The following is an 11,228-nucleotide window of genomic DNA, read 5'->3' as shown; positions in this document are numbered from 1 at the left end:
AATGGGTATGGTGCCAGTATGAATCTGGCCCTCACAACATGGGCAAGAGGGGTGACAATCAGCTTTGTATCTCATGAATATTCATAATGATAAATAAATAAGTAAACAAATAAATAGAAATTTATCCCAAAAAAAAAAAAAAAAAAAAAAGGAATCCGAAGGTCAGTGAGGAAAAGCAACTAGTTCAAGGAGAACTAGGACTGGAACCCAGGGCTCCTCCCCAGAGCAAGTCCTTCCTCAGATGTAAACTTCCCAGAGGAAAAAGTGAGAAGCAGAGGACACCATGTCCCCATAACATCACTCATGCATCCACCCCACCTATTTCTTAAGCACCTACTATGTTCTGGCACTGTGCTTGTCACTTGTACATACAATACAGTGGTATCTTTGGTCCCACAACACCAGGGCATCCGTCTGTCTGAGTTGCCCCCCACCCCAGCCTTACCTGGGCTCTGGGTCAGTTGGGGTGCACCTCCTCGAGACATATGCCATCTTCAAGGACACATGTTTGGCCTCACTGAAGTTCCGGGGTGGAGGGCCAGGGGAGGAAGGCTGCCGCTGAAGGGGTGAGGCAGGAGGCGAGTCCCAGGCAACTGAGGTCCCACCAGCAGAGTTCTTGAAATACGGTGAGACCTCCTTCATGTACTTGACTGGTCAGGAGCGAAGTCAGCAGTTACTACTGTGACAGGGGCACCCACCCAGCATGCATCACAATTATCACTAATTCATTAAGAGTTTAATTTATGTCCAGTTGTGCTATCTTCTTCTAAGCTAAAGCCTCTGATAGGGCAGTGAAGTAGGAAATACTGGATGCCCGCCAATATCTCTTCTCTCACCTTCTCCTGGTTAACAGACACATTGCCACCTGGAAGAAAGACATTTCCCAGCCTCCTCTGCAGTGAGGTGAGGCCACATGACCAAGTTCTAATCAAGTAAGTGGAAGGATTTGGACCTTCGGGATGGCTGCTGAAAGGAACAGGCAACAGCTGCAGCAAGGCAGTGAAAGAGCACTGAGAAGGGATTCAGGACATGTCACTGCTCTGCCACTGTCCCATGTTTGCCTCTATCTCTTCATTCTTCTCATCTGCAAAAAGGAGGAACTGATGAGTTCGTCCTGTGGCACAGACTAATTGTCCTCCAACATAGTGATAGCTTCTCAGCTAAAGACTTCATTTTCCAGGCTCCCTTCCAACAATAATTGCCCATGTGACCATGTCTGACCACTAGGATGAGAGCAGAAGGGATGTGTGCAGCTTCCAGGTTCTGCCTATCACAGAAAAGGAATCCCCCCCCACCTCTTTTCCCCTTTTGCTGCCTAGAAACCAGACTGGGGGATGGGTGAGGGTACCATTTAACCAAGATGACATGAGCCACACTCTAAGGAAGGCCAGCAAACAAAATAGAAACAAACAGATGCTGACACTTTGGAGATGCCATGTCAGACTTGGACTGTTACCAAAGAAAGCATAAAACATCTATTATATTTAAGCCATAGTAGTTTAAATGTTTCTTTATTACAGCAGCATAGTTTGTGCGCTAATCAATATAGGTGCCCAGGGGACCTCTGAGCTCTGACCAGTTTTCACTGATTGAGTGTAGTGGACACCTTCTAGAATGGCATTGTCCCACAAAACCTGCTGTGATGATGGAAATCTTCTATATATGCACTGTTCAATATAGCCACCGCTAGCCACATATAGCCATTGAGCACTTGAAATGGGGCTGGTACAAATGAACTGAATTTTTATTTTTATTTTTTACAAATTTTTCTTGGCAGCTGGGCAGTACAGGGATCCAAAACCATGACCTTGGTGTCACAGGGCTGCACTCTAATCAATTGAGCTAACTGGCCAGCCATTGAATTTTTTTTTTTTATTTTAATTAACTTAAAATTAAATTCAAATAGTCACATGGAGCCAATGGCAACCATATTGAATACTGCAGTCTAGAATAGCAGCCCAGACCTGCTTCTCTGCCCAACTGGCCCATAAAGTCATGTTCTTCCATCTGATCCTGCCCTCCTGGCCATGGGAGCTGGACCAGGGTGAACATCTGAGCCATATTAGGTTACCCAAATTGAGAGATCTTAGACTGATGGCTTGAATGCTATAGGGGCAACTACCTTCTGCTGTGTGGACAGAGAAGAGGAGAAAGCTGGTGTAGAGAGAGATTTGTGGAAATTCATGATGAGAGACAGAGGAAAGATCTACCAGGAACCTAATAATGTTCCAGTTTCTGATATTCGTCCTTCAGAAAGTCAGCAATCCCAACTGGGGATCTGACATTTGCAACCAAAAGAGTCTTGACTGGGGACCCAGTGATGGGGGCCAGGATCCCACGCCTTTCCAGAAAAGGAAGATCTCATTAGCAATGGCAGCTAGAAGCAAAAAGTAACATGATGACAGGGCTGATCTGAGAAGAGCCTGGTGGGTAGAGAGAGATTAAGGGACAAGTCAGCCTCTTGAGCACCTACTATGTGCCAGGTATTGGGCTGGCCCTAGGACTGGGATGGCAAGCACATACCATTTGTCCCACCATTTCTTCATCCCTTTCTCATGGAAGACATCACTGATCAATCATTGTGTTCTGTGGCAGCCATTATCAATCAGTTAAGGCTGATTGGTAATAAAAAATTTTGGTCATTCTTGATATATCAATTACGTGGGTTTAGCTGCAAATAATAAAATACATAATAACAGTGCTTTAAACAAAGTATTTATGATTTCACTTAAGAAGTCTGGAGGAAGGCAATTCAGGATAGGATCAGAGGCTCAAATGACAGTGGCTTCTGGATAGGCCCCTTTGCCTTTCCCTTGCCCTTCCCCTCATGACCACAAGGTGGCTGCCACAGCTCAACCCAATCATTCCTTACATGACAAAACCAAAGCAGGAAGGGAGGAGACAGGCAGAAAAAGGGCCTCCCTTTTATCTCCCTCTTATTAAAGAGGTAAAGATTTCCATGAAGCCCCCAGTAGATGTCTCATATCTCACTGGCCAGAACATCCATGATGATTCAGCCTCTGGGGCTAAGTGTACTTCCACCCAATAAAATCAGGCTTCTGTTAGCAAAGAAGGGGAAATGGTTTACAGGCAGGCAACCAACAGTGTCTGCCACACGTGCCCTGGCATCTGGGCTGTTCCCAGTTCTGATGAGCAGCAGTCTCCTCATCTAAAAAGAGCTACTAGGGCAGAGTGTGTACATCAAGTTGGTTAAAAGACTTGCCCAAGCACTGGTCTCTCTTCCCCCAGCCAGGCTGTACCCTCTGCTGCTCTACTGGGGGGGGTGCCTGATGCCTGCTAGCTCTTGGGCAGCCTCCCTTCCTCTCCTCTCAACCACACCTGCTCCCATGGCCATCTGGCCTGCTAGCTATCTGACCTGTGCACTCAAGGCCCAGCCAGCATGCCCTGCGTGTGAGTGGACAGCCCAGGAAGGTCTTAGGAAGCAGTTCTTGGCCCAGCTCCCTGGAAGAACCAGATAAGAAGCTATTTCTGTCGCAGGAGATACCCCTGAGACTCAAATAGGATTCAGGCAAACGGGTGAAAGAGAGAGGGAACAGGGCCAGCCCGTGGCTCACTTGGGAGAGCGTGGTGCTGATAACACCAAGGCCATGGGTTCGGATCCCATATACGGATGGCCGGTTAGCTAACTTGGGAGAGCGTGGTGCTGACAACACCAAGTCAAGGGTTAAGATCCCCTTACCGGTCATATTAAAAAAAAAAAAGAAGAAGAAAGAAAGAAAGAGGGAATTACAAACCCTATCGGGGTTGGAAGAGAAGTTGAAAGCAAGAGCAGGTTTTTTGGAGGGAACTAAGCCTAAATCTGAAGTTTGGGGACTAGAACTAAAAGTTACTCATCCTCATCACTGCAGCAATAACTTACCTAGGACTGACTGTTGGATTATGTTTCAAGGGGTAACAGAGATGGGACATCACAGCCTACCTGACAGCCAAAAACCATCCCTCCTTCTTCTTGCTAACAAAACCCTGAGCACTAGAGCCTCAGCGCCCAACCTCGGGAGAGAATCTTGATTGGTCAGAGCTAATCATAACCATTCCGTCCCTCTAGCATGTGATCGGTTCAGAAAGGGTCAGATGATACAGTTATGGCCAATGGGATGTGAGGAAACTAAATTCCTTTCCTTTCCCATCCTCTAGCCTTTCCAAGTTGCTGGGAGGGAACTTGGTCCTACAACAATGATAACCACTTTCAGACCACAGAGTTGGGGTCCATAATCGAGGGTGGTGAAGCCAAAAGATGAGATGGAAAGACCTGGGCCTTCAATCATACCATGAGCCCCTAAACTGATCTACCCTGGACCCATGCTGCCTCAAGATATTCTGGAAGATAACACATTTTCTTCAATGTTTAAAACTCTTTGAATTGGGTTCCTGTTGCTTGCAATTAAAAGCATCCTGCCTAATACAGCAGCCAGCACTGCAACTGCTACATCTCCCTGCTATGAGTGGCAACAACCCTCCCCTGCTCAGAGCCCTGCTCTGGCTCCCCTGTACTCTTTGACCAACTTCAAGACCCTGCAGGACCTGGGCTCTGCCCGCCTCACTGGCTTTACTTTCTACCATATCCCTAATCTCGCCCTCCAGTCCAATCAAACCAACTACACACAGCTCTGAGAAGGTATATGAGCTTCCAAACTTCTCTACCTTTGAAAATGCAGTTCTCTCTGCACAGAATGTCCTTAGTATATGGTTTGGAGTCAGGCGCTCTTGGATGTTCTAGAACTGTCTAGCTATGTGACCACAGACAAAGTAATTCACCTCAATAGGCCTCAATCTGCTAGTCAATAAAAGAGAAATGACAATGTCTACCCCAGAGAGACATTAGGATTAAATGAGATGATATAAAACATGTAGCACATATTAGGGACTCAAGAAATAGGTATTTCTGGGCCGGCCCGTGGCTCGCTCGGGAGAGTGCGGTGCTGGTAACACCAAGGCCATGGGTTCGGATCCCATATAGGGATGGCCGGTTTGCTCACTGGGTGAGCGTGGTGCTGACAACACCAAGTCAAGGGTTGAGATCCCCTTACCGGTCATCTTTTAAAAAAAAAAAAAAAGAAAAGAAAAAAAGAAATAGGTATTTCTTACCTATCAGCCTCCCTTGCCTACACTTCCTAGAGCTCTGTTGTGATTTTGTGTGTTGCAGCTATCTCCCCCACCAAACTGGGAGCTACTAGAGGATAGAACTTTGGCTTGATTCAAACCCAGAGTCAGCATTCTGTGAATGGAGAAATGAATGCCAGGGTAGAAGAGTCTCATTCAGCAGGAGGAAGAAGGCACCACAGCCCAAAAAGTCAGGCTCAGCTCAGATGTCACCTCCTCTAGGAAGCCTTCCCTGATACCCCATCCAGATCTATTACACCCATCAGCTCTGCAGACCCCAAGACCCCACTCCCCTGTGATTATCTGTGTGGGGTCTGTGTCCCCACCAGGCTGGAAACATTATGAAGCCAGGGACCTCATCTGATTCATCTCTGTGTCTCCAGAAACCAGCAGGGATCTCATATGCTACATGGTCAGAAAATGAACATTGATCAACTTTGAAGCCAGAGAAACTGCTAGAGGCCCTGCTTACCCAGCCATCCCAGAACTGGGTCCTCCTTCTCCTTTCCCACAAGAACATGCTATAAATGGACAGCACACCAGCTGGAGCCAGAAACAGAGCTTGGATTTCACAAACCAAGTCCCTGTCCCAGAGTGGGGGTGGGGTCCTTGGGGCCCCGCACTGTGGCCATAAATAGCCCAGTTCTGGGGCCTCCTCCCCCCTCTGATTTCTGCCTGAGTCACCCGACCAGGCAGGGCGGGGCTGCCCAAAGGCTGAAGGCACAACCATGGCCCCGTGGCCAGCATTCTTCAGATCCCGAGAATAGGCCCAGCAAGTGTCCACAGGCTCCCCAGTCAAGCCTCCAGCCTAGGAGCCTGGTAAAACAGTGACATGTGGGCCCTTCCTCCTTAGGGAAGCTGAGGCAGATATAAAGACCTCAATTCCCAGGGACCTCTAGCTCTGCCAAGGAGAGCAACCAGGATCTGACCTCAAGGAGCCAGGAATAGATTCCACTGGAAACACAAGGAACAGAGACAGGGCAAGGCCATTCACTCTGCTCAGTATAACCAGGGGGTGGGGGAGAATGGTACAGGGGTCACATATGTGTTGCTGAGAGAAGGGGACACATCTGTTTTGGCTCAACACAGTATGGGATACTTATCCCATACACAGTACTTATCCCAATGCTCAATAAATGTCTGTGACTGAATGTCCTGGCTTTGAGTCTTAGATGAAGGGAAGATATCCTCTAAGCTCAAGCTGTTCCTTGTCTGTTTAGTGAGTGGTCACTTACTTACCCCTATTTGAAATTACATGATCGATCCATTTGTTTACTCATCTATGGCCTCTCTCTTCTAGCCAAATGTCAGTTCTGTGAGAGCAGGGACCTGTTTTCTTGTTCAGTAGGGTAATTTCAGCCTCTAGAACAGTACCTGACATATACCAGGTAACTCAGTAAATAAGAAATTTGTGAAATTAATTAATATTGAAAGGCCCGGAGCTTCTCAGCCTGGAGCAAGAACACTGAATGTGGACACTGGTGCGAGGCAGGCTTGGGTTTAACTTCCTTGCTCTGTGTCTTTGGACAAGTGATTTGACCTCTGTGAGTCTCTATTTCCTCATTTTAAAAATTGGAGTAAGGCCGGCCCATGGCTCACTCGGTAGAGTGCGGTGCTGATAACACCAAGGCCACGGGTTCGGATCCTATATAGGGATGGCCGGTTTGCTCACTAGCTGAGCGTGGTGCTGACAACACCAAGCCAAGGGTTGAGATCCCCTTACCGGTCATCTTTTAAAAAAAAAAAAAAATTGGAGTAAAATGCATCTACCTCACTGGGTGTTGAAAGATCTAATACCTGGTAAAGCACTTTTTCCTGCCTGGCAGAGTATGGGTCTTCAACAGATAGTAGTGTGGTTATTATTTCTGCTGCTGTTCTTAGTGTGACAAAATAAATGATGGGCACAGGATATGGTGACTGACAAGGATTTGAATCCAAGCCCTGTCACTTGCTATCTGGCTTTGTTGAGTCCCAAGGTCTCTCTGAGCCTCAGTTTCTTTGCCTGATATGCCATCTCTCTAAGCAGGGCATTGTGAGGATTCAAGTTCAAGCTGCCCAACTGCCCCGCCCAGGACGGTATGGAAAGAACTCGGGATTCCAACAAGCTCTGGAAGGGATGACCTTTAAGGTCTTGCTGGTCCAGCAAGGTTGAACTATAAATAGTTCCTAGACCCTGGCAGACTCTGCAGCAGCCCTGGCTGACCAGCAGAGCCCAGCCTGCCACATTTTGGAGGATAAAATCTTACCATACCACACCCTTGAGCAGTGCAGGGGATACCACCTACCAAGATCCTAAAGGCACATGAAACCTTTGACCTAACAATACCTCTTCCTGGAACCACACTTGGATAAATGCTCACAAGTGCACAGAACAGTCAGAGCACCACTGTCAGTGGTCCAAGAGGCTAGGGACAACTTGAATGCCAATTAGTAGGGGCTGCTAAAAACAAGGTGTGAACTCCCTGACTGGCAGAGACCACTCAGTCTTGTTCATGGCTATATCCCTGGTGCTTACATCCAGTTCTGGGACAGAGAAGAAGCTTTGTAGATATATGTTAAATGAATGAATGAATCCCCAAAATGGGATATCATGCAACCACTAAAATGAATGCGAAAGAGTCACATGTTCTCGACTTATTAAGTCATAAAAACAAATATGGTTAACTTCTTGGAAGGAAGTGTGCAAAAATATCAACAGTGGTTATCTCTATGAGATGATCACTTTATACTCTTCTGTTGTTAGTTTTTTTCTGAATGAGCATATATTACTTTTTAAACTTTTAAAAAAACTATTCTGTGGGCTGGCCTATTAGCTCACTTGGTTTGAGCATGGTGCTGATAACATCAAGGTTAAGGATTCGGATCCCCTTACCAGTCAGCCACGGAAAAAATTGTAAAAATTGGGCCAGCCAGTCAGCTCAGTTGGTTAGAGCATGGTGTTATAACATTAAAGTCAAGGGTTCAGATCCCAGTACCAGCCAGCTGCCAAAAAAAATCTATTTTATTTTTCAAAAATATACAACCACATTCCAAACCATCCAAGACAGAATTCAGAAATAAGGCTCTATCAACTCAGGAAGCCTAGATTCAGGGTTCTAGGATCTTAGTAATGGGAGAAAGAAGCACTTACTTAGTGTCTACAATATACCAAGCACCAAGCTCAACTCTCTCAATCATACCTTCACCCAATTTCACCAATTCAATGAGATGGATTGATATCCTTGTTTACCAGATGAATAAACTGAGTCTTGGAGAGGTGATACACTTGCAGTGCAGTATAAATATTTAAGAACATGGGTTTTGGCTTCTGACAGATCTGAGCTCAAATTCCATCTCTGTCACTGTGTGACCTTGGGAAAGTAACTCTACCTCTCTGAGTTTCAGTGTTCTCATCTGTATAATGGGATGAATAATACACCTAATGCATAGCAGTGGCATTGAGGATTCAATGAAATAACATATGGAAGGCACTTAGCACAGTGTCTAGCAAACTATAGGTACTCAATAAGCAGCAGACTCTACCATAACAATTATTATTATTTCCTCCACGACCAGCACCAGCCAGGGCTATACAGCTAATCAGAGCCAGACCGCCTCCAGAGGCCCTCAAGCATTTTAATCAAGGTCTGGGGAAAAGGCCAGGGCTGGATTAAGCCAAGTTTTGTCTGTGGGGAGTCACATGGTCCAAAGCTATGTGTGAGTGTAGCCAAATAAATGTTTCCTTGAGGACAATGGTTAGAACAACAGGTCTTTGCAGTCACAGAACTGGACGGGGGCTCCGTTCACACATCTGTTCCTGGGACAGGAGTCCTTCCGGTGCCTCAGAGGCATGGCATCTTTCAGCTAAGTTGAACAAATTAGCTGCATCCATTAATGACATCCCACTTTTGACAGTAGTGATGCATGGAACCAAATTGTGGGCAGACACCTGGCGGCGTCCATCTCCCAGAGGAGGAGCCAACAGGGGGCTGGCCTTGGAATTCTGAGGACTCATAACAGAAAATCTCAGGAGTCAGTCAAGCCCAGCATGAGCCTTGAGCCCCATCTTAAACATTTTCAAAAGTAAACTGCAATTGAAAATGTTAAAGGTAAGGTAGAAAGTCAACTGCAATTGAAAAGGTAAAGTAGAAAGGGACAGAGGTGTATTCTACTGATCAGGCCCCAAACACTCACCAAGATCTAATGTGTACTGGTCTTAGCGCCAGGCCTAGGGGTTCAGAGACAAACTACACATGGTTCCTGCCCTCAAAGAGCTTCCAGTTTGCTAGAGAAAACAAAAATGATGATGACAATGATGATGATGATATGGTGATAAAGGCTGACACTTATGAATGCTTACCATGTAGAAGGCATTGTACTACGCACTTCAAATGCATCGTCTCATCCTTATAAATAGCAAATAAAATAAATGAGTACCTACTATGGGCACTGGCCTTGGCACTTTGGATGCATTATTCTTTAATCTTTTTTTTTTCCTTTTTGTCTTTTTTCGTGACTGGTAATGGGATCGCAACCCTCAGTGTTGCGCCCACACCGTGCTCAACCAGTGAGCAGACCGGTCTGTATATGGAATCCGAATCCTCGGCGGGAGCGCCGCCACACTCCCAAGCGCCCCAGGCCGGCCCATTATTCTTTAATCTTGTAAACAACCATGCGAGGCAGGTATTATCCAAGGCTGAGGCAATAGTGGTCTCTGCAACCAAACAGAGCTCAGTTTGAATTCTGGGCCTGCCAATTTATTAGCTGTATGACTTGCTATTCTATGCCTGTATCTTCTTTAAATTTATTTTTTTTTGTCCTTTTTTTTTTTTTTTTTGAGACCAGCCGCACCATGCTCAGCCAGTGAGCTCACCAGCCATCCCTATATAGGATCCAAACCCACGGCGGGAGTGCTGCTGCACTCCCAGCGCCGCACTCTCCCAAGTGCGCCACGGGCTCGGCCCTAAATTTATTTTTTTATTTTTTATTTTTTTTTTGGTGGCTGGCTGGTACAGGGATACAAACCCTTAATGTTGTTGTGCCTGTAACTTTTAAAAGCCTGATCTCTATGTGGGATGTACCTTTCCTACTTTGTACAAAGCACTAAAATTCACTTAATTAATTTTTACTGCCCTTTGGTATCATTTTTTAACGCACAACAGACTTACTGTTGTCACTGTCTTGCCAGCCACACTGGAGATAGGAGGAGGGAAGGGCATTTTCCTTGTGGTTGTCCCTCTTTCTTCTCCAGGCCTGGTCTCCAAGGGCCTAGGCTGGCCCTGGCTTGAGGTCTGCACATACAATGGGCCTCTCTAAGTAGCAGACAGAGGCATGTTGGCTGCCAGCTTGGGTCCAGACTCTGGTCACAAACACATCCCTGTGGCTGAGAACAGGCTCCAGCCATTTGTACAAACCCCTGACCTAGCAGAGAAAACAGGAGGCAGGCTGGGGTTACTGAGGCCCAGCTGAGCTTCCAACTTAGGCCAGGGAAGCAGTCTCTGATGGCAAATGGGGTTTTCTGGTGACACCTGTTCTTTCAGGACATTCTCAGGAGATTCTGTACCCACCAAGCCCCAGGCCTAAGGAAAGATGCCCAGCTGCCTTGCCAAGTTCACATCCAAAGGACAGGACATCCTTCTACAGCCCCTTGGAGGTGGACTCAGGAGTAAGATGGGGGTGGGGAAATTCAGAACAATGTGGCCAGTGATTGGCTCTGGGGGAAACCTAGGCCCAGGGAGGCTCCCAGGAACCCTGGCTGCGGACTGGGACAACTTCCAAGTCCTAACCTTCTCCACAAACCCCCGGGTCTCAAGGGCTAGCGACAACCCAGCATCTTCTTGTTCTCCAGGCTTCTCTGTTCACTCCTGCAATTCAGAGATTCTTGACTCTTGTGTCTCACCACCACAGCCACCCCACCCCACCCCCACCCTTTGTGCTGCCTTAGTGGAATCACCTCCTTCCCTAAGACAGTTGGGCCAGGAGAACAGATCAAAAGAGACTCCAGGCCAGCCCGGTGGCGCACTGGATAGTGCGCCGCTTGGGAAGCGCGGTGGCGCTCCCGCTCGAGGGTTCGGATCCCACATACAGACCGGTTCCCGCTCACTGGCTGAGCGAGGCGCGGGAGCAAC

General features: G+C 47.0%; 1 protein-coding gene across 1 annotated transcript in view; it reads right to left on the bottom strand.

Annotated features, from left to right (window-relative positions):
- The window catches only part of SNTA1 (syntrophin, alpha 1), a 27,904-nt gene that overhangs the window by 7,789 nt on the left and 8,887 nt on the right, over window positions 1–11,228 (bottom strand). Inside the window, exon 3 of the mRNA XM_008568203.1 lies at window positions 446–650. Coding sequence (XP_008566425.1) covers window positions 446–650 — 205 coding nt within the window. The remainder of the gene's footprint in view (window positions 1–445; window positions 651–11,228) is intronic.

This window comes from Galeopterus variegatus, unplaced genomic scaffold, assembly GCF_000696425.1.
Source record: "Galeopterus variegatus unplaced genomic scaffold, G_variegatus-3.0.2 Scaffold386, whole genome shotgun sequence".
NCBI lineage: Eukaryota > Metazoa > Chordata > Mammalia > Dermoptera > Cynocephalidae > Galeopterus > Galeopterus variegatus.
The sequence above is the reverse complement of the archived record's forward strand: the minus strand, read 5'-3'. Positions and strand labels throughout refer to the sequence as shown.